The sequence below is a fragment of the Daldinia childiae genome, assembly GCF_008694065.1.
Source record: "Daldinia childiae strain JS-1345 chromosome Unknown Scaffold4, whole genome shotgun sequence".
Lineage (NCBI taxonomy): Eukaryota > Fungi > Ascomycota > Sordariomycetes > Xylariales > Hypoxylaceae > Daldinia > Daldinia childiae.
Genome location: NW_022984645.1, coordinates 1280991 through 1308032, shown reverse-complemented (window position 1 = coordinate 1308032; position 27042 = coordinate 1280991). Strand labels below are relative to the sequence as shown.

General features: G+C 45.6%; 9 protein-coding genes across 9 annotated transcripts; 5 read left to right on the top strand and 4 right to left on the bottom strand.

Annotated features, from left to right (window-relative positions):
- Positions 1-886: 886 nt before the first annotated feature.
- Positions 887-2659, top strand: GL218_04693 (Vegetative incompatibility protein HET-E-1; the record flags this gene model as incomplete). Its single annotated transcript, XM_033581313.1, has 1 exon — positions 887-2659. The coding sequence occupies one exon, from the start codon at positions 887-889 to the stop codon at positions 2657-2659; it is 1773 nt and encodes a 590-aa protein (XP_033435459.1).
- An 807-nt stretch (positions 2660-3466) lies between these two features.
- On the bottom strand, positions 3467-4303 carry GL218_04692 (putative RNA exonuclease pqe-1; the record flags this gene model as incomplete). The annotated part of the gene is made up of 1 exon (XM_033581312.1): positions 3467-4303. The coding sequence occupies one exon, from the start codon at positions 4301-4303 to the stop codon at positions 3467-3469; it is 837 nt and encodes a 278-aa protein (XP_033435756.1).
- Positions 4304-7844: 3541 nt separating this feature from the next.
- On the bottom strand, positions 7845-9677 carry GL218_04691 (uncharacterized protein; the record flags this gene model as incomplete). The annotated part of the gene is made up of 2 exons (XM_033581311.1): positions 7845-8410; positions 8477-9677. 2 exons carry the CDS (start codon positions 9675-9677, stop codon positions 7845-7847), a joined length of 1767 nt encoding a protein of 588 aa, XP_033435753.1.
- A 1265-nt stretch (positions 9678-10942) lies between these two features.
- GL218_04690 (Glutamyl-tRNA(Gln) amidotransferase subunit B, mitochondrial) lies at positions 10943-12829 on the top strand (the record flags this gene model as incomplete). The annotated part of the gene is made up of 1 exon (XM_033581310.1): positions 10943-12829. The coding sequence occupies one exon, from the start codon at positions 10943-10945 to the stop codon at positions 12827-12829; it is 1887 nt and encodes a 628-aa protein (XP_033435754.1).
- Positions 12830-13059: 230 nt separating this feature from the next.
- On the top strand, positions 13060-13956 carry GL218_04689 (uncharacterized protein; the record flags this gene model as incomplete). Its single annotated transcript, XM_033581309.1, has 1 exon — positions 13060-13956. The coding sequence occupies one exon, from the start codon at positions 13060-13062 to the stop codon at positions 13954-13956; it is 897 nt and encodes a 298-aa protein (XP_033435948.1).
- Positions 13957-14277: 321 nt separating this feature from the next.
- Positions 14278-15162, bottom strand: GL218_04688 (J domain-containing protein 1; the record flags this gene model as incomplete). Its single annotated transcript, XM_033581308.1, has 1 exon — positions 14278-15162. The coding sequence occupies one exon, from the start codon at positions 15160-15162 to the stop codon at positions 14278-14280; it is 885 nt and encodes a 294-aa protein (XP_033435947.1).
- Positions 15163-16783: 1621 nt separating this feature from the next.
- Positions 16784-18392, top strand: GL218_04687 (ATP-dependent RNA helicase DHH1; the record flags this gene model as incomplete). The annotated part of the gene is made up of 2 exons (XM_033581307.1): positions 16784-16900; positions 16953-18392. 2 exons carry the CDS (start codon positions 16784-16786, stop codon positions 18390-18392), a joined length of 1557 nt encoding a protein of 518 aa, XP_033435940.1.
- Positions 18393-20466: 2074 nt separating this feature from the next.
- Positions 20467-22254, top strand: GL218_04686 (uncharacterized protein; the record flags this gene model as incomplete). Its single annotated transcript, XM_033581306.1, has 1 exon — positions 20467-22254. The coding sequence occupies one exon, from the start codon at positions 20467-20469 to the stop codon at positions 22252-22254; it is 1788 nt and encodes a 595-aa protein (XP_033435939.1).
- Positions 22255-24501: 2247 nt separating this feature from the next.
- Positions 24502-25209, bottom strand: GL218_04685 (uncharacterized protein; the record flags this gene model as incomplete). Its single annotated transcript, XM_033581305.1, has 1 exon — positions 24502-25209. One exon carries the CDS (start codon positions 25207-25209, stop codon positions 24502-24504), a length of 708 nt encoding a protein of 235 aa, XP_033435942.1.
- Between the last annotated feature and the right edge of the window lie 1833 nt (positions 25210-27042).

Below are 27042 nucleotides of genomic sequence, written 5' to 3'. Positions count from 1 at the left end.
CATTTGCATTCCACCCCCCTCCTCCACCACCTTTGTCATAGTCCGCCGTTTACAAGCAGGACAGTCGATCCACCTAGGTTTATTATCGAGCCTCTCTAAAGGTGTTACCATTGGAGGGTCACGCTCTTGGATGATTTGAGGCAGTTTATCATCTCTTACTGCCATGTTTGGCGGCTTTGTGGGCCTATACGGATATTAGTATAAATACCATGTGATCATAGCGTTCAAATGGTGGAAGATTTCTAGTTACCTACTCTTCAACGATTATTTCAGGGATCGGCGGCCGAGTGTTGACTTGTATGAGGTCTTGCTCATTCTCATTTTTTGGTAGGTCTGGCTGTGGTGCTGGCCTTACGGGAGGGGGGACTTGAATATGCGTGTCGATGACACCCTCAATTTGTGAATTTTTGTCCATTGTTTATCTCTGTATTTAGGACCGGATAACTCCTTTAAAAAAGACTAATGTCGCTTATTGATATATAAAATCAAGTAACTTTATACGCTAGAATATAGTATATATAAGCCTAGGCAGGTAGGTATAAGGGTGAGGAGGGAGGCCATTATATGCACATTCTCGCCAAGACACTGCGCCACGCTCGAAGGTAAGTATGTAACCAGATTAAGAGGTACACAACATGTGGTGGTGGTGGCACAAATCCTTCTATTTATGTCTTATTAGTTACTTCTTAAATCTCCAAATGTCATCTTAATCGGTCGACGAGTTGGATATCGGTCGGTAAAATTGAAACACAGCCTGCATAATATTACTCCCTATCACCTAAGAAGTTGGGGGCGTAAGGCTAACACGAGATACTGACTTACCCTGTAACCACACTCAAATCTTTTACATAGTACCAGCAAAAGATAAAAAACGCCACCGGATAAAATGCGTTTCTTAGAAGCCCGTACAGCCAAAGAGACCGGTATTCTAAATCTAGTAGAGAAGAGACCGAACGAGCTATTCAAATACGCTATACTATCGCATACCTGGGAGAATGATGAAATAACTTTCAACGATATTGAGAATGATAAGGCGACTTATACCTCAGCCAAGACGGCTGCAGCCCACGCATCGCTATCTAAAATTCTAGGCGCGTGTGGCCAAGCTGCTGCTGATGGCTACGAATATATCTGGATTGATTCGTGCTGTATTGATAAACGCAGTAGTTCTGAGTTGTCCGAGGCCATCAATTCTATGTTCGCGTGGTATCACGATGCTGATATCTGCTATGCCTTCCTGCTCAAAGCACCGAACGAACTTGTCACGACAGAGGCCAAGGCCGAATTTGCTACGAACAAGTGGTTCACTCGCGGTTGGACGCTGCAGGAGCTTCTCGCACCTAAGGATGTGATATTCTTCTCCGGCGATTGGGTTCCGATTGGTGAGAAGAAGTTTCTATGCTTGCTGCTTGCAGAAATTACGGGGGTCGATTTCAAGATATTGCTTGGTGACGAACCTCTGGACTCAGCGAGCATCGCGAGACGAATGTCGTGGGCTGCGCAGAGGGTAACTACACGACCAGAGGATAAGGCCTATTGTCTGATGGGTATATTCTCTGTTAACATGCCCATGCTATACGGCGAGGGCGGCGAGAAGGCGTTTCTACGGCTTCAGGAGGAAATCATGAAGCAATCAGATGACGAGTCGTTATTCGCGTGGGTCAACCCTAACGCCCTACCAGATGTGATGGAGGGCCTCCTAGCAGCAGATCCATCATACTTTTTAAACTCAAATACTATAATTCCGTATCAAGACTGGGAGCCTCGTGAACCCTACACCTTAACTAACCGCGGCCTTAAAATCGGTCTTCATCTTACGGCACTCAACGGCGACGAATATGTAGCAGCCCTCGACTGTCCCGTGCCGCCTGATTATAAGGATTCGACCTTCTTGGCGATATATCTACAGAAGCTGTCAGAACACAATGACCAGTACGCACGTATTCGAACAGGAAAACTCGCCAGCGTCAGTACGCGTGGAAACCTCCAGACTGTCTACGTCCCTCAGAAGCCTGAGCCACCATCATTGGAAGGCGCCTTTCTTCATCACTTGGTCCAGTTAAGGGACGGTCCCTCTTCGACGATCTATCAGCTCGTCCGTATCCTATGGCCAAGTCCATATTCCAGAAATGACATGCCACTGCCAATTGTAACAAAGAGTTCAGCCAGGAAATGGGTCGCGGGCAAGTGGTCCCTCATCTATACTCTACGTCGGAAGCCAGAGCAGCTTTCGGCGGCTCTGATATTCATACGCACAGATGGTGCAAAGGTAGCTGTGTTGATTGGCACGCTCAACGGATTCAACATTGCCTTCAGCGCATGTGAACTCGGCACCTGGATGGATCCGGAGCTCGCAAGTTTCGAAGAAATGGAAGCTCTTTTCAAGCCTACCACAGTAGGAAGATTTGAGCTGTCATCCCATAGCATCCGCGTTTCCGCTACGCCCGTGCTACGATCATCAGACAAATATTATATAGTTGATATTGGAATCGAAGCTATAGATTTTACATGGGCAGATATTGTGAGAGAAGCATTTGATGCTACTACCAGTTTAGCCCATAGCAACAATGCAAGTACACCAATGCCTGAAAAGGAGGTAGTAGAGGAATCGAAGGAAAACGATAGGAAACCATCATTTTGGAAGCATTTCAAACGTTAGAAATTACCTTTCCAACATTTTATGGTCTTATATTTACTGTCGTGAGCTTTGAAGACTCTGGTCTAAACTCTATGAACCTTCTTGAACGCACTATTATACCTTTCACTACAAACGAAAGAGCACCGAGTATATTCCTATCTGTTAGGATACAATAGGGTCATCCTGTAAGATATATGCCAGATAATAGGTCTATATAAGGAGGCTATTCGTCACCAACCCCACCCCCTTTCCAACCCCTATTCCGGGAGAGAAGAGGTTAATGCAGTTACCAATGCACCACTGCAAACCCCTCCCTCTCACTTCGTACTACGCGATACCCTAACAATATCATTTATAAACTAGAAATAAGCCTATGCAATTTATTATTAATATTAAGCTTGTAATTAGGTACTTCTTATATTTACGGTGAAGAGAAAAATACCTAAGGATATGCTTAATCCTTGATTGCTCAGTGATACATACCCGTAGTCCAATAGCCGTAACTAAAGCCAATAAATACGTATAATGGACGAACCATTTTAAGGGGACTATAATACGAGGTATCTTAGTAAAAACATGTATACAAGTCAGGCTCCTCTTTTCGCGTCAATAGAGTCACTCGCACTACCCCTTACCGTATCTCACAACACTCGATAGAAAGCTATGATTTGCATTCAGTTAGAAAATGTAATTATACAGTTATTAAAAGAAACGCATGCTAATTATTCTCTAACTACCAGGTGGGCATATGTCAACAACCATAATGCAGAGCTCCCTTTCTGTTCAATGAGAAGTGGTAGATGATAGGCGCTCTCTTCTATTCTATTCTTACAGCGTGCGGTAGTCCTTGTCGTCTGACTCCCTATAGTAAGACGATGATGAACCACAATATGAATTGTAATGCGAAGTGAGCTCCGAAGAGTCGATGTATTCTGGCTGAGTCGTTAGCCTATTATCATCGTAGGCGTCGTAATAGTAATGAGTAGCTTTCGCCTTCTCCTTTTCCTTTTCCTTTTCTTTCTTCAACGCTAACTCTTGGGCCTTCGCTCTTTGGCGCTCTTCTCTCTTCTGCTTCTCAAGCTCGTACTTGACTAAGGCATCCTTAGCCCAGGCCGCCAGTTTCTCACGCTCCCTAAAACACCACAGCACAATCTCTCGAGATGCGAGCGTATCTTCCAAGCAGTCGTGGCCACGTTTAGACGACTGTATTGTGATACCCAGCAGTTCTTGACACAGCACTTTCAGCCCCCATTGGCGATCTAGCCTATTGCCCCGTCCGAAAACGGCTTCTGCAACTAAGATAGCAGAATCGACAACTTTGTTGTGAATGACATGGATGGCCTGCAAGTCATGGTTGAGCGAGTGTCCTATGAGTATCGTGTCCGCGTCGGCAAGCTCGAAAAGCTTAGTCCTTGCGGTTGGCCACCCGTTCAGAGCCGTTCCATTAGCCCGAGCCTGAGTAATCATAGCTTGGGTTACTCCGCTGTACTTTGTCCGCCAGTCTCTAACAATCTCGGTGGGGATCACAAAGGAGTCGACAAGGACTTCTCTCGTGAAAAGGTCGACAATGCAAATACGGGCAAGTTCGCTTCTTCCTCCCGAGATCCCAACCATCTCGCAGTCAATGACCAGGGCCTTACGTTTTTTCATCCCCTTTACCTTCATAGGAGTCGGTATGAATCTTCCGATATTGATATGCTTCCATTTTCGACCCGTCCAAGTGCCTGTGTAATAATTCTCGTCTATCAAGCACGCTTCGGTATGACAACAGGGTGATAAAGAGTTGATCAAGGCTGGGGTTTGCTTCTCTGATGACCACGGATATTTACTTGAAATAGGATCCAACGGAATGGTCGGAACAGGTTTTGGGGGTGTATATACACCTGCTGTTGAGCTCTGCATTGTTTGACTTTTACTCGAGATGACGGCTAGATAAGTTAGTATATATATATTGTTTGCTATATTGGAAGAGAATATGGTAATATGTGGTGTAGATTAGGTACCTACCTTTAGGACCCTTGAGTGAATTTTTTCTTATGGCGCTCTGAGATGGGTTAGGGGGGTTAGGGGGGTTATTAGAGGTAGTAATGGTAGTGATGATAGTGGTAGTTCCTGCGGGTTTATTTGCGGGCTTGTTAGAAGCGACGATGGGTTTATCTATCTGAGATTTGTTATCGAAAGTATTGGATTTAGCCTTAGCCTTAACTTTGGCTTTGGCTTTAACGTTGGTCTTTGGTATGGCAGCAGCGGTGGCAGTCGTAGTGGCAGTCGCAGTCGTATTGTTCTTGTGTTTTGCGGCAGTCGCCTTATGCTGTGCAAGTGCACCCTTAGAGTGAAATAAACGAGAGCATTCCGTGCACCATCTTGCCTCCATATGTCCCGTATCCTTGGTATGATTTTTTATCGCTTGCACATCTTTAAACACTCGTGCGCAATCGCACCGTCTCTCGTATGATCCCGAAGACTGCGACATGACGATTACGGATTGTAAATAGAATAATATGGTATTATATTATCCAAATAATAATATATCTGAGTGATAAGTAATAATAACAAATAGGAAATTGTAGGAATCACAAGCTTTTTAAAAGATATACGTGGATCTGGAGGCCTACAAACTCAGCCTGGCTTGGGTAGTGAGTGAGATGGCTGGCTGAAAGGTTGGAACAACCACTACCAAAACCACGACCGCGGACCACAGATTGCGAATTGCGGACTACCTGATATGTCGCATCCGAAGTTGATCAGCGAATCAGACACGAAGCTTCTATGCATCTTTATACCGAAACAATTCGACCACACGAGCTTACATTAAGCTTACATTGTTTCACAGAACCACTTTCATTCTATTATGTGCTACTACAGCTAAGTTATTGTTGGCTGCCTTACTCGGTATCTCATTTGCCAACACCGTTTGTCCCTCAAATTTGAGGTAATCAACCACGTAGACTTGTCACAAATACTTCATCGGAGAATTAAACCAGCTTAACCTTTTCCCAAGGCAAATTTTAGATTCTCTATAATACATATCATTTAAGCTGTCGTTGATTTGAGTTGCGAATTGAGCGACACCCAACCGAATTGGTTGAGGCGCAGCGGCAAACAGGAATGTCAACTACCCTGTCTTGTAAAAACACGGGGTCGACTTTCTAATGTAAAAACCACCCCAGAAGACCCATCCTTTAATTGTTCCATTGTCTGCAGGGTAACACATACGAAAGGTTTACCCCTACAACCGAGAAAATAGAATAACTAGAATATAACTCTGGATAATTCGAGAAAAAGAGCACGAGATGGAATCATAGAAAATCATAGGAGCGAATAATCGAATCTTATACATGTAGACTATCAAGATTGAGGCAATCATAATGCAGTCATTGCATAAAGAATCATGAGCCTGTTTTAACATTTGAAACTATCCAACTACTAACATGGCTATTGGCATGTTGTCTTGTATTATTCAGAATTTTAACAAGCAACTTTAGTTGACCCCAAATATCGAGAATACTAAAGAACACCAAAGTCTATACCACAAGGTACAACTAGAAGACATAGAAACAACTTTGTAATTCCATAAGGGACTATGACCCTTAGTAATTATGGAAGTCCATGGCAGTACACTCTAACTCGATTCTAGATATACTATAAAGAGAATGAAAACGCTACAATAATACCAACAGTGATGTTTACCTAGTTAGAAAGTACTCATGATGAGTTTTGCTTATATCGGGGGAGAGGGCCAAAAAAGGGTGGAATTTTAACAAAGTTATATATTTCTAGTTCTTAACCGTTCTCCTACCTACACGTAGCTATTTACATATTAGAATGCATGTGGCAATTATGTTTGAGATCATACCTAGGTAGTCGTCATGGGCTCAGTGTTACCATCTCAAGTACGTTAATACAGACCGTTCTGCCCACTATCTTATAACTTAGGTACTCAATCCTTTTTTTCGCCCAAAACCCCCCCATAGCTGCTCCTGAGTTAGTCACTAGCAAATGACCTACTAGTTTACCATGCTTACCGTTTCCTTCAGTATTCCAAGGAAGATTTATACTTTACTACCGGCAGCGAGATGGACTTTCCCTTCATATCTAACAGGTACCTACAGTGCTTTCTATTTACTTAATACTTACTTCATAAGTACCTATATAAACGTAAAATACCTACCTAGTAAATGAGAAAGCGATAGGGACTAACTCGAATCTAAAGCCGACTCCTCACAGCCTGTGCAATTCCGTATTTACTTTTGTCTTTTCAGCAACACGCTTCTCAAAAAAAATATTAGCACCAACAACCACCACTATACTACCATTACCGACAGTAGCAAAAAGCTAAAAACCAAAGCTTCAACAACAATTAAGAAAATGCCGTGCCTAGTTATCGCCTTCGCCTGCATTGTGGCGGGTGGCTTCTCGTTCTCGCTGGGCTGGCTCTGTGGCTGGTCAATTGGGGTGGTCCGGGGCGACATAGCTGCTCTTCGGCACCAGGTGAAAGAGATGCGTGGTGATGCTTAGTCGGGAAAGGGCTGGCAACTTTACGTGACGATGGGTCTAAGATGTTTCGGGCAGAGTTGATATTTTCTACAGGCCTTTAGAGAGTATAGAGTAGGTTATCGACGAGAGGGGACTGAATGGTCATTTGGAACACTATACTACACAATAACGAACTGCATCCGAGTGTACTTGTATTTATGTTATTAGAGTCGCTATTAATCCGTCCCGTACGTCCCATCGGTGTGTTTTCTAGCCTTGTGTAAGGCTCAGGTATCGATCTGGTGTTTAGGCATAGTGTATGAGGAACGTCGGCAGGTCCTGAGGTAAAACTTGTGTAAATTTTGAGAAGACGGATATAAGAATCAGATAAACATTAAGGCATAGATCAACTTAAAACCCATAATTCATTGCTAATTAAACTCGCGAGATATCTGATCTACACTACATATTGTATAACAGCTGCTTTCAAGCCTCGACTATTTCCTCCAATATGATACACCCAACACCATAAGTCATAAGTCATATCTTGTCGTTGGTTGTCAAGAGTACTGATACAATCAAGCTACCATCGAAGCCAGTATTCCGTTGTAATTCCACAAGTTTCTGCCCTAAAATCACGCAGACACCAACCCTAGGGACGTGGCGTCAATATGTCGGTTAATTAGATAGATGTTTTGAGCCCGACGCCCCGGCCAAATACGACAATCCATCATACAATTCCTGCAATAACAGCCATAACAGCGCCGTAAAGGCCAACGCAAATAGAAAGCTCCCAGGTCCGGACAGCAACGATACCCCCTTGGATCAGGGCTCCCAGGATACCAAGACCCACCAGGAATACCACTGTCAACCTGCCTAGATATCCCGGTATGATTAAAAATGTCAAAATCGGAAGGATTACAGACACCGTGATCCCTATAGACAGAGGAACGATTGGTGATTCTTCATACATGCTGAAGACGGTCTCGGTACCGATTTCCTCTTGTCGATAAGGCGAGGTGGGCCGAGACTTAATAGGAGATGGAATAGGAGACACGCTTCTATGTTCGCCAATTGGGTAATCATGATGCGGGATTGGCGTCGGAATGGGATCCTCGTCAACCACTTCTTGATATTCGTAACTTGGACATACCAAGTCGTCCGTTGGATCAAGGAAACGGGTCTCAACCTCGGCGATTGGAGCATGGGTTGCGAGATAGCTACGATATTCGTGTATATCTTCCATAGTTGGGGCCGGCATCCCCTGAGTATCTTTGAATGATGACAATATACGGTCTAGATAATAACATGCGTGAGTATATTGTACATTGTTAATAATAGGCGTGTGATTAGAGAACTTACTGTACTGATCTAGCTTGAAAGCGATCTTACCGAGGATATCGGTCTTGTGCCAATGAAGCTCCCCGCTAGCCATATACTCTGCTCTTCGCGACGCCGGGAAAATACAATTCGGCAAACGTCTAGATTGCGTATCCGCTGCATCAAGTCGATGAAGTTGCTCTTCTAGTTCGCAAAGTTCATCTTGAAGATACAGTAACAGCCGATGATTCAATGTCTCGAATCTACGGTAAATGGGTCGAAGATTGTTGGTATGATCGGACGAAGACGTAGATATTTTCGAGGCAAGAAGCTGATAACCTGTGACTGGCAATCTCTCGGCCCTTGGAGCGTGTTGCGGCCGGCCTCGGCTAGGCTCTCGTGGTGCGAAATCTCCTGGTGGTCCATGTGAATGCTCAGAGTTTCCCCTAGGGTTCTCTGTAAAGTCGTAGCTACGCTTCCTATTCTCGTTTCCTGCTGGTCGAGTTCCGTTGTGTGGTGGCAGATGATTCTCATCATTTACCTCAGGACCACGCTCTGGACTGGTGCTTCGGTCGGTTTCATGCTCACCAATTAGTTCCGAAGCGTCGTCTCTAAAGTTACTCGATACCGAGGATGCACTACGCATCGAGGGCGACTGGCCTTGAATGGAGGTTGGCGATCGACTAGCAGCTTCTTCCATTGATCTGCGAATGCTTTCCGGCGTAACTGTAGGAGAGTCCGAATCCAGAAAATTGAGCGCATTAGGTTGTTTATTAGGGAACCTCTTTCGTCGAGAGCCTGCTTTTCCTGTAGCGTCTCGATTCATAAAAGGCCTTTCCGTAGCTGACGAGGCACTCCTAACCGAGCCTCCTGATCCAGCTTCGCTCGGGGCTACAGTCGCTAAACTCGTCGAGGCGACTGACGGGGAATTTAAGCGAGGAAGGGATTCGTTTTCCGATGCGATGTTAAGACGGGCGGCCTCTTGGGCAACGAAACCAACTCCCGGTTGAATAATTCCCGGTTCTTCGGTTAAGGTGGGAGTTAATGTGATCGGCTTGCCGGGAATAGATATAGGATCAGTTGCGTTTAAGACGCTCGAAAACCTCCTATGGGCCTGGTTCGGGTTGCCGTAGCTTATAATCGGGGTGGGCTGTTTGATATCAGTGTTACGTCTAGGCACGCTTCTCCTCGTGGATGGGGGGTAAGGATAACTGGGCTGGGTATGACCCTGATTTTCAGCCATGTTGCGCTCAACGGCTCGCCAAGGGGTACCTCGATCGATCGCGGCCGGGACGGATGATGAACGATAATGTCTTGTGGACGACATCAGCAGGACTGTGCTTTCTCTCTTGAAAACTCTTAATGAAACGGATCTTTGGCCCTACGGTGGGAAGAAGAAAAGAAAAAGATGCGAAAACAGCGTGAAACACGCATACCTCGCAGGGTCAGTCCATGAAGACGATGTAAGTATACAGTATTTTCTAATGAGACGCTAGCTTTGACGAACAGAATGATGACAAATATCCACGTTGGTATGTGGTAACCAAGAGTCGAATTAGGAGTCTACTAAAAGGCTATAGACGATTACTCGAAGAACATGTGGCCAGGCGCTGATGAGAGAATACGGCGCTAAACGGCCATGGTAGAATTTTGCGACGCCAGAGGACATACCACGAACTACGTGAAGGTATGTGGTCCTATGGGACGGCCTGATTGATATTAATGTAAAAAAAAAGGTTAAACAGAGAAGAGGGTAAGATATCCAGAAAAGGATACTAAGCAGTCCCCTATGGCCCCCAATTGGTTAGCCGACATGGTACTGGTATCCCAAACGATAACGAGGAGATCCCACCACACTGGTAGGTCGCATGGGAGTTGTCCAGATATGATACAATAGATGATTGGTTGACCAGTCGAGATGTGAGTGACGCGAATGAGTCTGAAAGTGATCACGGCCACATGGCGCATTCGGGTACGGTGATGAGCCGTAGTCGGCGGTCCCTTAATTTCATTTTGATTCAATATCTATTCTTTAGAGGTTTTGCCATGCCTTCGATTTTCTAAATTGCGACGTCTGCCTCGATATATTCTTAATGTTCCAAATTTCCTTGTGATTTGGAGATGTAAGATGACGAAGGCTGCACGAAGGCTAGAACCTACAATAAATGATTTGGGCGCTAAATGACAAGGATAAGCTCCATAAGGAATGTACCCGCAGATCTGGCTCGGTGGTTGTTTAGTGGGGCTTTACAGCTCTTTTAGCGTCAAACGTCATAAGCTGCTGTTAATGTTGATACTTTGCTGATACCTAACCGAGTTCACCCGATAAACAGTATTGCCGATCCCTTGCAGAACTGCAGGTGCCCGGACCCTTATCTGTGCGCTATACGATAAGCTTGCGGGTAAAGTGGATGTTAATTTCGAAATATCCAAGTTCAATATCGCAAGCTTCCGTTGTCTCAAGATATAACATCCGCAATCGGTATTACTCATTTTGAGTAATTCGATATGCCGCGACTTCGATTCTCAACCTTGAGCAGATATGTGTTTAATGGTCAATTTTCTACACGAGGTTGTCTAAAATATCAAGCACGGACCATCCCTAGAGCTGTTCAAACTTCTATTCAGTCGACAGCCTTATGGTCTTCCCAAATCCGAGATGTTCATACGGAGTCTACTACTTCTCATCTCTCCAATAATACGCTCTCTCCCGCTCATATTCCATTAAGGAAACAGTTGAAAGACGAGGCCAAGAAGCAAAAGGCCCTCGGAAAGAAGAAGAAAAAGAACGCGAGCAACCAAGTAGTGGATGGGTGGGAGTTGACCGTAGGAATTGAGATACATGCTCAGTTAAATACGGCAAAGAAACTCTTCTCGCCTGCAACTACGTCGTTTAATGATGACCCAAATTCTCACGTTGCATTCTTTGATCTAGCCACGCCCGGTAGCCAGCCCATCTTTCAAAAGGAGACTCTTATACCAGCACTAAGGGCCGCTCTAGCGCTCGACTGTAACATACAGAACGTAAGCAGGTTCGATAGGAAACACTATTTCCACTGGGATCAGCCGTCAGGCTACCAGATCACTCAGTACTATGAACCGTTTGCGCGAGATGGTAAGATTTTACTACAAGCTAGAGATGGAATCGCAACAGAAGATGGTGATGGTGTCTTAGTTGGGATTAAGCAGATCCAGATGGAGCAGGACACAGCCAAGACTCTAGCACAACCAGGTGAAGTGCATTGGATCGATTTCAATCGTGTTGGAATGCCTTTGATCGAGATTATTACTCTGCCCGATATTCACCACCCTGCTACTGCTGCTGCTTTGGTTAGGAAAGTTCAGGCATTGCTTAACGCCGCCGATTCCTGTGTCTCGGGTATGGAGGCGGGTGGTCTACGCGCAGATGTGAACGTCTCCGTTCGAAGAAGCGATGATCCCTCTGCGCCGCTCGGCCAGCGTACTGAAATCAAGAATCTAAGCAGCTTTAAGGCTGTCGAGGACGCTATTATCGCCGAGCGGGATAGACAGATTTCCGTTCTGGAGTCCGGTGGAAAAATCGAGAGTGAGACTCGTGGCTGGTCGATTGGGTCAACTGAGACTCGCCGACTACGTGGAAAAGAAGGCGAAGTTGACTATAGGTATATGCCAGATCCTGATCTGGCACCTGTTATTATCGGTAACGATCTGGTCAACCACCTGCGAGAGGGAATGGGCGAACTCCCCGATGCTGAAGTCGATGAACTTATTCAACGATTTCAGCTTACTCCTAAAGATGCACTTTCTATGGTAGTGCTTGACGGAGGCAACCGAGTTGAATATTTCTGGAATGTCGTCGATCTCCTCACTAAACGATTTGGACCAGATGCCGCCTCTCCTAAATATCTATCTGGTTACCAACTTGCTGCTAATTGGATCTTGCATGAGTTAGGTCGCCTAACCTCGGGCCGTAGTGAAGATGACGCCCAGGACTTAGGATTTACAAAAGACGGTCAATGTGATCGTGTACCTGCCAGGCACCTTGCCGACATCTTATTATATTTATATCAACGCAAGATAACTGCGAAAGTAGCCAAGGAACTTCTATGGGCCGTTTTCCGCCGGAGGGTTCCAGATGAATATGCCACGATAAATGCTGTCCTCGACGAGGAAAACCTATGGTTTGATGAACTTAACGAGGATGAGTATATTCAGCTGGCATTAAATGCAGCGGAAGGACAAGATGAAGTTGTTAAGCAGTTTATAGATTATAAACAATATCCCCAAGGGAAGCTCATGTTCCTAGTTGGTCGAATGATCTGGCTAGGCGCCGAGGAGAGAATTGACCCAAAGGAAGCCGAGAGGGTCATGAAGCGTGTACTAGAAGAAAGTCTAGTCCCAGCTATTATCAATTGAGACTAGCCTCAAATTCGATATCATATAGTCCTGTTATAATAAGATACCCATACAAATATGCTTCAGAACTCCATATCCTAGTGAAGGCCGATCAATATATATGAGTCACGCAATATTGACAATTTGAGCACGACATCTATATAAAGTACACTGCATAAATTCTAGTGTACTAAAACGTCCCTATCCCAATTCGTTAACTATCACAAACGTAACCATCACCACGTTACAAAATGCCGACTCCAACTACCCCGCTTGTTGATCACATCGTGATTTTGATCCCATATTCCTTCCTCTCCGCCCCGCCCTCCTGGTTTGCAGACCTATTTCACTTCTACCCCGGTGGCCGGCACTCCGACGGACTAACCGAGAATACCCTCGTGCTACTAGCTGACGGCTCGTACCTCGAGTTCATCGCCTTTGTACCGGGGGCCGACCCGGCGAAGCGCGCTGCGCACCAGTGGGGCGGGAAGAAGGAGGGCACGGTTGTAGATTGGGCGGTTACTCTGCGGTGTCCGTCTACGCCTCCCTCCGTAAAAGAGGAGGCGAAGTTCCTGGAGCAGGAAAAACACTTCCACGAGATCCAAGAGAAGGTCCGCGATGCGAAAGCCGGAATCGTGTATGGAGACCTAAGGCGTGGAGGGAGGACTCGGCCCGATGGCAAGGTGTTGAAGTGGGCGGTTGCGTTCCCGAAGCACGACGATGGGAGTCCGGTTGAGCCGGGGACTGTGCCGTTCTGGTGCCTGGATGTTACGGCTCGGAACCTGCGAGTGCCGTATACCACTCCGAGAGCCACGAAACATCCGATTGGCGCGGTTGGAGTTGCGAAGATTGAGATTCTACCTGAGAACCGAAAGACTGTTGAGAGCGCCGGGGTCGTCTATGATACTATCCTTGATACTAAGGAGACTGCGGAAACTGGAGAATCGTGGAAGATCAGAAATCTGTTTGGCGAGAGTGTTCATTCCGGGGGAATTGTTCATCTAGATACTTCAAATAAGCCGGCTAGAGTTAACATATCGTTCTTCACGAATGATCTACGTCTGGTTGGGAAATCAGTGGGCGGCAAGGTTGATGAAGACCATATTCTTATGTTTCACTTAGTGGCTGCGTTTGATGACAAGGTGTAATACCAATAGACCATAGGTCATATAAGGCTTATAAATGATGATAGAATGCAAATGTATGTACATTCCAAAGTCCTAAGGACGTCTAAATTGATGTAGGCACTAACGTAAATACTACTTCTCAAGACCACCTTTGTGGTAGGGGAACCCTATGTCCTCGGGTGCGAGGGAGACGCGGCGGATTAGGTATATCTAATAATATCAAGTTTGATGTAGTTATAGTAGGTACGTATGTCAATAAGAGTAATTCGCCGTGTCTCACTCGCAATTAGATACGTAGGTTAGATTTTATTCGATGGAGACTCGCTGTTGAGAGCCGAGATCTTATTTCTCATCAGAGGCTGATACTGAGCGGGGGATTTCTGTTGCGGCCAAAGCCCAACCCTCCCTCTGTCGCAGAAAATTTTCTACTCTCTCATGTCTGTTGAGGGTCGCCTGCTCAGTCTGACGCTGTCTCATATCGTGACTGATAATCGCATGACTCTGCTCCCTCATTTCTACTAAGTTTGTCGTGTTTGAATTTGCGCGGCGCGCTTGGCCCACGCTTCCGATAACCACGAATATGCATAGCACACCGGCAAATAGCTGGTTAGACATATAAACAGGACTTTGCTTCTCCTTCTTCCCATCCCTTTCATTGTACCATCGTTCCCAATCCTCCCATGTGGCGTTCATGCTCGGATTCCCAGGAACGTCGCGCCAAGACCTGTCGGCGGAGCGGTAGAGATTTTCCATATTTCGCATTCCGCCCCATCCTGCGCCGTACAAATCGTAGGCTCGTCGCTTAGATGGGTCGCTGAGAATCTGATTTGCTGCAACGACCAACCGATAACGCTCAAGCCGGGCGGAATGCGACAGCCGGTGGGTTGGCACGTGATGATGCCTATCGGGATGATAGAGCTTAACCAATTCATAGAATTTGGTCTTGCTATATGGCGCACTCTTCTGTTGGTCGAAGATTTCATAGGGGGTGGGGTGTGGCGACTCAGGCCAGGCATGCTCGTTAGAAGAGGTAGCCGACTTCTTGGACCCGTCGAAAACCGTAGCATAATATTGTCGACGCAAGAAGACATGGCCGTGCTCTTGACACGGAGGCCATCGCGTGTTCGTACTACATGATGATGACGTTATGCTATAACAGGGGTGTGACGATGGAAGCAAGGCGGGAAGACTGGAGCAAAGGGCGAAAGTTGGCTTCTTGAAGATCATAGTCTACAGGAGAAGGGCATTGCTCGTGAAGCCCATTAGAAAAGGCCTCATGACGGATAAATTAGACTAGTGGAAGTAGGATCTCTAATAAAGAGAGATGAATTGGAAAAAGAGGCAATATAGAATTGAGTTTAGGTGTTGTTGTAAGTCTTGTTGTATGTTTGAAATGGCTTGAAATAGCTCAAACCCGCTCAAGCCGACTGACCGATGCGTTCATGCGGTACGTAGATGATGACTTAAAACGGTCTTGCCATTCAAGCTGTCATAGGGGTTTCATTCGCTATAAAGTTAGCGCTAATCGATGCTATGCAGCTAGGATATTGTACATAGTCCCTGGCATTATGTAACGCTCTTTACGGTTTCCCTGGTTTCCCTCAGCCTCAAGGTTGCGGGGTCATTCGGGAGGGTCCCGCAATGTCGGGACAATACCGGACCGGCACCGTGTGGCTCGTGCATATTCCTTCTTACTACACAACTGCAGGCTTCTTTTCTCGGCTCGACCCCATTGAAAAACAATTTGTGGTGCGCATTAGATCAGATCAGATCAAATCAACAACCTCTTCCTCCTTGCAATTCAAAACTGACTATTTTCACGAGGCACTTCTTTCCATATCCACAAACCACCATCTACACTTTTTGCCTCTACCTCTTTCCCGCACACGAACCTCTACGAATATCTTTGAGTGCATTGCACATATTACTACAGCTCCCTTGATCTTCGGTCCCCCCTCGTCTAAAGTACTTAGAGCTTACCCAAAAAACCTCCCTCGCGAATACACTATCAAAACTCCATTTCCGCTACTGAAACAAGGTCTTCCCGATCCTCGGTTATTCTCTACTCTCGATTAACTACTGAAACCGACTCGTTCGTCTTTATACACCGCGTTATCTCGCCCCATACGAGAAGACCCCTCTAAATATCCCACTACGTGATTCCGTCTTGTGCGCCTTAGGTGCTTCAAGCGTCGATCATATCCATTATTCAGCCAGCTGGATTTTCCCTGGCTGCAGGAGATACTATTTGGCGAAGGTACGTCTACGTGTCTATACGCGGTACGGTTATGGCTCTCCCACATTTGGCCTAAACTTCTTGTTGGAGCTATCTATGTTATTCGTTTTGGTCATGTTCAGATGTTTCTCATTGGTGCCTTATTTGGGTGCTAGGAACGTCTCCTCATTAGAAAGACCCGCTCTCTACTATTTTTGAATGCGCTTCTTTCTACCGCCTGTGTGCTGAGTTGTTTGCCAAATTTAAACTGACCAATTTCTACTCTCTAGCATTGCTAAGCCTTTGACATACCCACCACTCTATCGATTTTAAACAAGAGCGAAAGCTTCTACTCTTGTCCTAGACGCGCATACGGACGACCTTCTATACCAGCAGCAAACAGTTCGCACTCACACCTACTTTCTAAACTGGGCATATGAAAGTTTACTTTTCATAGAGCCTCGCGCCCCACTCACTCACTCACATTGTCGCCTTCTACAACATTATCACCTTCCCCCTACTGTCTCTCAGCAGTGCATGGTACACGCTTGGAATTCAACGCTACCCCGTGAATTACATACAAACATCAGATCCTCGAGTCTCTTTCACAGTTAGGCCTGACACTCAGCAAAAATGACGGATGCTTTAACAGCGCAACTGAGGGCTTCGACCCTGAATGATGCTCCTCAAAACGAGGATTGGAAGAAGAGTCTCAACATCCCTACTCGTGACAACAGACAACAAACTGAGGTCTGTATTTGACTTGTTGGAAGGGCGAGAGACAAGCTAATTTGATATTTAGGATGTAACAAACACTAAAGGTCTAGAATGGGAGAATTTCAATCTGAAGCGAGATCTACTAATGGGCATCTTTGAAGCTGGCTTTGAGAAACCGTCACCTATCCAAGAAGAATCTATCCCGGTAGCCCTTACGGGACGAGATATCCTAGCAAGAGCCAAGAATGGTACCGGCAAGACAGCAGCTTTCGTCGTGCCCGCTCTGGAACGGATAAACCCGAAAGTTAACAAAATTCAGTGTTTAATATTGGTCCCTACAAGAGAACTCGCAATGCAGACGTCCCAGGTCTGCAAGACCCTCGGCAAGCACCTCGGAATCAACGTCATGGTTACAACTGGTGGTACTACTCTCCGCGATGATATCGTCCGTCTACAGGATCCCGTCCACATAGTAGTGGGCACTCCCGGCCGTATTCTTGATTTGGCAGGCAAGAATGTTGCTGATCTCAGCGAATGTCCTATGTTCATCATGGATGAAGCCGACAAACTGCTTTCGATCGAGTTTACCCCTGTCATCGAACAGTTGCTCCAGTTCCACCCTAAGGATCGCCAAATTATGCTCTTCTCGGCCACGTTCCCTATGTCTGTTAAGGATTTCTCTGATAAGAACATGGATAGGCCTTACGAAATCAACCTGATGGACGAACTTACCCTACGGGGTATCACACAATACTACGCCTTCGTCGAAGAGAAACAAAAAGTTCATTGTTTGAACACTCTCTTCTCTAAGCTCCAAATCAACCAGTCCATCATATTCTGTAACTCGACGAACCGTGTAGAACTGCTAGCCAAGAAGATAACAGAGCTTGGTTATTCATGTTTCTACAGTCACGCCAAGATGGCGCAGCATGCGCGAAACCGAGTTTTCCACGACTTCCGCAATGGCGTCTGCCGTAATCTTGTCTGTTCCGACCTCCTCACTCGTGGTATCGATATTCAGGCGGTGAATGTCGTTATCAACTTTGATTTCCCGAAGAATGCTGAAACGTACCTACACCGTATTGGACGATCCGGCCGGTACGGTCATCTTGGTCTGGCAATCAATCTGATCAACTGGGACGACAGGTTCAATCTGTACAATATCGAAAAGGACCTAGGCACGGAGATCCAGCCAATCCCTGCCACCATTGATAAGAGCCTTTATGTTTACGACAACCCCGAGAGTATCCCTCGTCCTGTCAACACGTACGCCCCGAAGCCCGCACACTCTGGCGATTTCTCTTCGCAGCAATCGAACAACATTACGTCATCTCAGAATAGAGGACAGGGCTTCCAAAGCGGTCGTGGTGGTCATTTCAATGACTCCCAGTCGTACCAATCCAATCGCGGAGTAGGCCGTGGCGGAGGTCGCGGTGGTAACCGAGGTCGTGGACGCGGTTACAACAACAGCAACTATGGTGGCCGTGGTGGTGGTCGAGGTGGCCAGAATCAACCTCCACAATAAGCTCGAACTATTTTCGAACGTGCTTAGACCCCACGCCAGAAACTCAACATCCACTGGGGTTTCCTGGGTTTCATCTCATTTGCACTGTACATATCTTCTGGATTCTTTTTGCGATTTGTAACATACCCATTATGACTTCGTTGGTTCCTTGGCTTCCAATCGTTCCTCGATCTCGCGAAGGAGATTCTTTGAGCATTCGACGACATGAGACCGAGTTAGTTGACGTTTGGACGAACCGGGGAAGGGGAAAATATTGGCGTCGGGCGTTTTTTTTCCACCTGGATTCGGTGGTCGGCATCAGATAATTCTTCGGCGGCATAGGGGGTGTGCACTCGGTGACGAGGAATGACCACGAGGAGAGATTATATTATGTTGATGGACTCGTTTCTACCGTTGTCTCATAAGCATTTTTCCGTTTAACTACCTCTCATCCCCCTCTCTATCAACCTTGGTTGAAGTTTTCATATCCAACTTGGAGCAGTGTTTGGCGAGCATTGTCGCAAAACTCACCGTACCCGAGGACAGCAGATGCTAGGGCAAAATAATACCTCTGCCTTGGGCCCGGACTGTTCAACCTATACAATTATTGCACTGCGTCGGTCTACCGCAGGAGCATTGGTACCATCAGTTGCAACAACTTCGACTCGGACTGCAACAAAAATTATTCAATATGGAGGAGGAATCGTCGTCTACAGATGGCCATTCTGATTCACCCAATACGACTGACTGGCTAATATGTTTTGGAACTGTTCCTGGTTACTGGCAGCTCCCGTTTCCATGGTCATGAGCTGTCACACTTTTACCTATCGGTGCTTACCCGAAAACTTCTTATGCATCAGGGAGCTCAAGTACACGTCCATAGTCGCACTTTTGCATTAGGATGGTGTTTTCGCCATCCTGACAATTTCGGCTCCTGGGCACAGTCTTGCCAGCATAGTGACACAGGCAGAAAAAAGGAGAAAAAAGAGAAAAAAATCGATTTGGGGGGGACGCTGGTGAACTAGATGGCTTTTGAACTAGTTAATATGCCTCTTGGTAGGTATATAGGACTGGTGAGTTAGATAGTTTACTGAGCAAGTTGTGGTGGCTCCTAGTCACCATTTTCCTTTCACTCGTTTGTGTTTATCATTGATTTTACCGTGACTATGCGCTGTGATATCTTATAAAATTCTTTGCTACCTATCTATAATTCAGCATTGACATGGATGCAATCTTTTTCCTTTGTAATATTGAGGCAAAACATGTTAAGATGTATCACACCGAGCTTGTGGTAAAGTTGAAGAAGCGCAACCAGAAAATTTCGAAGCGAGCCAGATGGCAATTAAGATCTAGTCAAACAAGCTCAATTTAACGGTAAGAGATTAAAGATTGAAATATAAACACACATACTACCTCTTATCTCCTCAAAAGCATCTACTTGCGAGTTGGGACTATGGGATCTAACCATATGCGATGCGGTTAAAAAGAGAGTGAGCATTTTAATAACTAGTTACGTTAAATCTACAAGCAATAAAAATTTTCCGCTATTTTCAAAACCAACAGCATCTCTACTTAGTACTTTGCCATCAAGCAGATTGAAAAGAAAGAAAGAAAAACTTGCTTTACTAGAGACATAGCTCCGGGAATAAATTTGTAGTTAGGTTAAGAAAGAGAAAATTGCCTGTTGAAAATCTGTGGAAATATTCATCCATGGACCAATCAAGTTCTTGCTCAAATAAGAAGAGATTTCATGGCTGCAGGTCTCGCCCTTACGCGCTTCAATGCACACGTGAATTTGAATATGTAACTGCATGTACAGAAAAAAAAACTTTATAAAGGTACTTTTTATATGTACCTCCTAAAATACATGTACCTACATACATGAACTGCCTTTAAAGAATCAAAGATTAAAGAAGCTGTGGGAAGGTATAAATTGCAGCGGCTGCCTTGCAATAAAATGACACTGACGCAAGTACCAATAAAAGCAATAAAAGCTAGAGCAGTCTCACAATTTTTTAAACTACGTCCATTTTTCTTTCCACTACAACAACAACAACAACAACATATTCTCTGGTTACAGCATAGAAATTTCACCATGACCATGCAAGAATCACAGGATCATTCTCGTTTTCGCACGCGTGGAGGAGGCAAAAGACGTGGAAACAATACTAGAGGCTCAAGGAATATCCCAAATCAACCGCGGCAAGCTGCAGCTAAATATTCTACTCAGCCAAATGGCAATGAAGTCGATGATTCTGACCTGCCTTCAACCTCAGAAACACCTCAGAATGTTACACCTCAAAATGCCACTCCGAGAATCTCTGTGCCCACAGATACTCCGACTTTTGCAGGACTCGCAAAAGATAATCTAATTCATCCTGTCTTACTGCAAACAATATCGGAGGACTTAAAATTCAACCACATGACACCGGTACAAGCAGCTACCATCCATCCGCTTCTGAAGGAAGACTGCGATGTTTTGGCACAAGCAAAGACTGGTACAGGAAAAACTATCGCCTTCCTACTACCAGCCATTCAAAGAATGATGCATCGCCAGGAAAAACCAGGCAATAACGTTTCTCTGCTTGTCATTTCGCCCACCAGAGAGTTAGCAATGCAGATCGCAGAGGAGGCACGTGCCCTACTACAGCGTCTAAAGCAGTACAAGATCTGTATCGCCATTGGTGGTACAAACAAGGACACGGAAGAGAGACGCATTTTAAAAGGTTGCGATATTCTGATTGGTACTCCAGGTCGACTATACGATCATCTGAGTGGAGAAGATAGCCGCGTTGCTGGCATGCTACAGAGTCTTGACACGTTGGTGCTAGACGAAGCCGACAGGCTTCTGGATATGGGCTTTTTGGATTCTCTCAAGAAGATTATTCGATGCCTGCCGAACAGGGCCGTCCATAAGAGGCAATGCATGCTCTTCTCGGCAACTGTCCCTGAACATGTCCAAAGAGTTTCCCAATTAGTCCTTCGACAGGACTATAAGTCTATCTCTACCATCGCAGAAGGTGAACTGAACACGCACGAGCGCGTCCCTCAGCATCTCATTGTCGTTCCTACCTTCTCTGATATGGCAGCTGGATTACTCGGTGCACTACGACAAGAGCTTGCAGTCGTCGGTCCCGAAGCCTTTAAAGTGATAATATTTGTGCCAACCGCCCGGCTAGTAGACTTTTACATGGAAGTCCTACAGAAATCACCCGGTCTGCCATCAGTCATATCCCTCCATTCTCGAATGTCACAGGGAAAGAGGACGAATGTCACCGAAGAGTTCCGTCGAGCTCAAAGCTGTATCCTAGTGGCAACGGATGTCATCGCTCGAGGCATGGACTTTCCTTCGGTAACAAACGTCTTCCAAGCAGGCATTCCTTCCGATAAGGAATCCTATATTCATCGGCTGGGACGAACTGCCCGTGCGGGCGCGGAAGGAAAAGGCACCTTCATTATCACGTCTCACGAGACTTCATTCTCAAAGCGAACACTTAAGAACATCACGTTTGAGGATACACCTGCGGACCTAAGCGCCCGCGATGATGTATCGGAAATTGCTATGAGACTCGATCCGGAAATACAAGCGAAAGCATACCAAGGTTGGCTTGGTTACTACAAGAGCTATATCAAATCATTGAACTGGGATTCTGCCCGACTTGTTCGTGAAGCGAATGAGTTTGCGCTAAACGGTCTTGGAGCGGCTGAGATTCCAACGCTCCAGAAGAGCACAGTTGGGAAAATGGGATTGAAGGGCGTTAAGGGACTTGTGATTGGTCCGGAAATTCGAAATATGAACATTCAGAAGCGCGAACGGAACGGCGGCAATGATAGCGACATGGGTAGCAGACAACCATCCAAGCGACCTCAGAGAAGAGGATGAAAGATATCTCCCAGTAAGGCCATCCTTCCAATCATCAAAGTACCTAAGTGCCAATGCGAGTAGGTATCCCATGATACCAGGACAGACGTGAAATATCATCGATCTTCAGGATTACGAATTCGATTAGCTATCATATTTGTAACCCTCAAGAGACTTGGTAAGTTCTACAATCTGTTTCGAGCATTCCCAACAACAGGTGCTTACCGCCTAACAGTGATAAAAGAGGAGCCTATTCTTGGCTAGTCTATATTAGCATATACGGCTAACTCAGCCGTTTTCTGTAACGCTTCTTTGGGGTTATGGCAGCAAACCAAAATTGCATAACTGTTGACATAACGCATCGCCTCATCAATAGCAAAAGGGGTTAATCATTGTATGTCTATAGCTGTTAATATAAACTACCAATAAAAACACTCAACTAGGACCTATATGACATGTATGAAGAGTCTATACGACAAGTGACTTTATTAAAAGCTCAGGGATAGGTATCTTGTGTCTTCATCTATTCAAGCCACCCACGCCTCTTATACCATGTTCCCTCTAAACTCAACGGCTCATACATATCTACCTCACTCCCCCTCTCATCATCGGACTCTAAATCGTCTTCGTCGTAGTAGTAGTTCGACACTGGGAATTTACACGAGGGGTTGGCGTAGCCGTCGAGCAGGCCTAGGTGGTCGCCGTAACAGTAGTCGTCTTCTACGAAAACGGGCTTTCCGTATCGCTTTAGTATGTGAGGGTGTGGAAGCTTGGACTTGAAGCGGAGTTTGAGGTATAGGAGCTTCGATTCTATGGCGCCCATTGTGGTGGAGATTGGGGAGGAGGGGACGTGGTTTGGTGGGTATGTATGTACGGGGGTAAGTAATAGTTATGGTCTAAACTGCTGGGCCCTGAGTCGCGGTTTTATGTAAACATCGCCCGCATGGATGAATAGAAAATTTTGTAGACGGATCTGGCGACGATGGGAAAAGGAGGTAACTATGGTATGTATGTGTTTCGTTCTACATTTTCTGACTTATTTTTTCTCTTGGACTAGGTTAGGGAAATACGCGTATAGAAGTGGTAGGGAAGGGTATTGAGAAATTGGGTTGGTCGTTCACGTTGATGCGCCGTCATTATCGCGACTGACTAACGCTGACGTATTTGACTGCTCTAGTTCCGGTGAGTTCACTTAGTAGGAAGACGCGTTGATATTATATTATACTTTTTAGTCTAAGTGAGAGGTAGGTAGTTAACCTACAGGATTGCTTCGGCTTAATCAGAGTTATATGTGTATTGAATTAAGTGTACTAAGATTATCTTTAGGTGCGTGGTGTTGTATAGGAGTTTTCAACTGCGATACCGTGTTGGCAGGAATAATGGCTATTAGTTAACTAGCCAAGTCTAGGCCGGTCAGCTACTAACACTCTCTCGCTGCGTCGACCGATTGATAAAGATATGAGTTAGGCTCTCATGCAATATTGGGATAAGAGACCGAGGCATAACCTTCACGCGAGCACTGTTATGCGCTATAAGTATAATCAATATTTAAATCCAGGGGTATCTCATTTCATATCGTAATGTACATAGTTGCGTTCCTCCTATTTCTCAGACATGTATGTCGAAGGCCATCCCAACATCCCTTCATAATCCGCGTGGCTGATTCAACAGGCCTGTGTCTGACCAGTGATCCGTATCTCTACTCTCTTTATGCGGAGACAGAGTCGTGAAAGGCCTGATATCAGACGACAGCTCTAGAGAATCCGTCCTTTCAATATGAGGTAGCTGAGGAGCTGGTTCCTGCATCTCTTCATATGGGTCCTTGGTATGTACCCGATCTATCGCAGAATCTACAGGCGACACCCGGGAGTAAGTCGGGTTTGGCTGCTTTAGATGGTCTTGGGCCATGCCCATATCTATGAATGATATGTCTGAATATTGGTTGAACCCTGCATTGCCGTTTTTGTTGCCATTCCCGCGTCCGCTTCCACTCCCGTCTCCGTTCTTATCAAGACCAGAGCTGTCACTCCCGGACTTCCGTCGCCGGGTTAAGAGGCTGGTGATCTTAACGACGGGGTACGACTGCGCTATTCGGGCGGCAAGGGGTCTGAATATGGGCAGGCTGGCGCACAATATGGCTATGCTAGTATGCAAGGCCGCCCATATTTCGGTATTGGCATAAGACAGCGCCCGCCTTCCCGGCTGATAAGCGAGGACAGTTTTGGCTATGCCGGAACCTATGGAGCTAGATACTCGTTAGGAAGACAGTTAGAGAAGTACCTGAAAAAGGGGGACGTACAAAGCTCCTAATAAGAAGATTCCCGAGACGACGAATTTCTGTCTCAGCGAATAGTGCATCCTCAACACTACGCTTAAGGGTAAGGTCAGGATCCAGGCGTCAAGAAGAATTTCGCATACCCCGGCCGCCATCCAGTAGACATTGAAGTTGATGCAGTACCTCGGATCGTTCAGTGTACTATTCAGACCAACCTCGAGATCCTTGCACTTCCGCAGCGCGGCAACGGTGCACCCAAACCACCAGCCGATAACCAAGGCGCTCACGACGAATAACTGATACCGAAAGGCTCGACTGATGGCGAAGATGCGATGGTACATGAGTAGGATTCCAAGCTTGGTGGCACCGGAGACAGTGAAATAGAGGATGGTAGAGGCATATGATAATCTGATGTATAGATGATCCAGGGACGAGTAGACGTAGTTCTGACTCGTATTGTCTGATGCACGGAGTCCGTTCGGGTTAACAGAGTTCCCCCAGATCACCAACACCACGGTCGTCAGAGAAGTGATAAGAGCGAATAGAATTAACCAGTCGTCGGCTTTCAATCCGGCACGGGTGAAGATGCGAGTGTAAAAGCGGAGCACAACAGAGAGTATAGTCAGAACAATGACGAACCCATTGATACCCCATGTGATGTTGTGCCGGCTATCGTAGGTTGTCGGAGGGGTTGAAGCCATCGTCTTACTCACTTTTCGGTTCCTGCGCTGGAAATATCGATATATCGATTAAGACGATGCCGTTATAGATGAGAATATATCGATTTTCTTGCGCCCTACATGGACGAACCATCGAGCAGTATATTAGACTGTCGTGCTATCAAGACATGATGTGACAGAGATTTAAAAAGCGCGAGATTACATAGCTCGCGCAATTGTAAGCTACAGCTACGAGGCAGAATTACCCAAGTATACTTGAGGCCTACATATCCCAGGAGGTAGGGGGCGCAGATAATATTTAGCCGTCCATTACTAAGTTATAGCGGCCCCCAATGTTACGTTGTTGGTGGCAGGATATCATAGTTTTCTAACCTAGATGAAGAGCTGGACCTGTCATCTTTTAGATCTTGCATCTAAGAGATAGGATAGATAGAATATTACCATCAATCTATGTCCACAGCGATGGACTAGTAAAATAGATAGTATAGTTACTACTGCTGGTAGAAGAGTATAATAAACTATAGACTGAGGTAAGCTATTAATACTTGGAGATGAGAAAAATTGAAAGCCGAAGATATTTAGATCTTGTACGTGATATACGTGTGGTGTGCATTGATTAAGAGGGAGGGATTCGAATCCTTCCCTCGTATGCTAAGAAAATAGTATGCCGTAACTTAATTCAAGATTAGAATCCAACAGTCGCGTCTTTGTTTCCTTAACCCTTAGCCATTCTGTATACGATGAAATATAATATTATCCAATAGTATGGCTAGATGTGATCTGTAAAAACGACGTTGAAAGAAAAAGGAATCAAATCCAGGGCGCAATAGAGATTTGATTGGTTGATTCCTTTTTTTGGTGTGAACGGTGGGGTAGGGCTGAATTCCAGATAGTAGCTGGAGTTGGTCTAGCTCCAATGATCTCCTAGATCCGAACCTTAATAAGCTAAATACAGTATATAGTAAGCTTAATACTGTTTATACGCACTGAGTATAGTTACACAAATACTTAACTAGACCTTTTTCTACCTTTACCTTTTTAAGGTTAGGTAAGTTAGGTAGTCGCCGAGTTTGCTATAAGGTACCACCTTAGGTACAGTAGAATGAGGCGAACCACTAAAGACAACTAAACAACCACTAAGGCAATGCTGCCCAACTATGAAGTCTACCGGTCTCACATGTTCAACATTGGATGTTCCAGACACCTCTCACACCTCTCACACCTCACCAAATGCAGAACTATCATAGTCTCAACCAAAGTAAGAGAAAAAAAAATTATATTCGCCTCATTCTTGTAGATGAAAGAAGAAGGCACTCAAAGTGATGGGCAGGTATAATTCCATTTTCGTCTCCTTATACTTTTCTAGCTGCTTTTTAGCATTCCTTCCTCTAGGTAGTATTCCTTTCTTAGATTGTTCAATGTGACCTCTTGATACCTAGATACTCTCTCTTGTCACCAATAGATAAAACGGTTTCGGCCTGTATACGGCTTATAAACCGATTTTTGTGATATCATGGCTTCGTAAGATATGTGCAAGTCACGGGAACGGCCGGCTTATAACCCGGTGCGGTATTATTCACGGTACTACTCACGGTATTTATACCGATATGATCTCCGAGAGTCGGGTTCTACCCGATGACTCACCCGGAAGTCCGCTCACTTGACCTCTATCCATGTCACCGCGGCTATGATTGCGGTGTCCGAGTCGGTGCGCAATATGACAGAGGCTGGGCCGTAAGGAACCGCGGTTCGAGCGGCACCAACCTGCTTATACATGAAGCTATACATGAAGCAGAAGCACCTCTTTCTTTGTGTACATGACGCATACTGCGCCCCACGTCTGGCGACTACCAT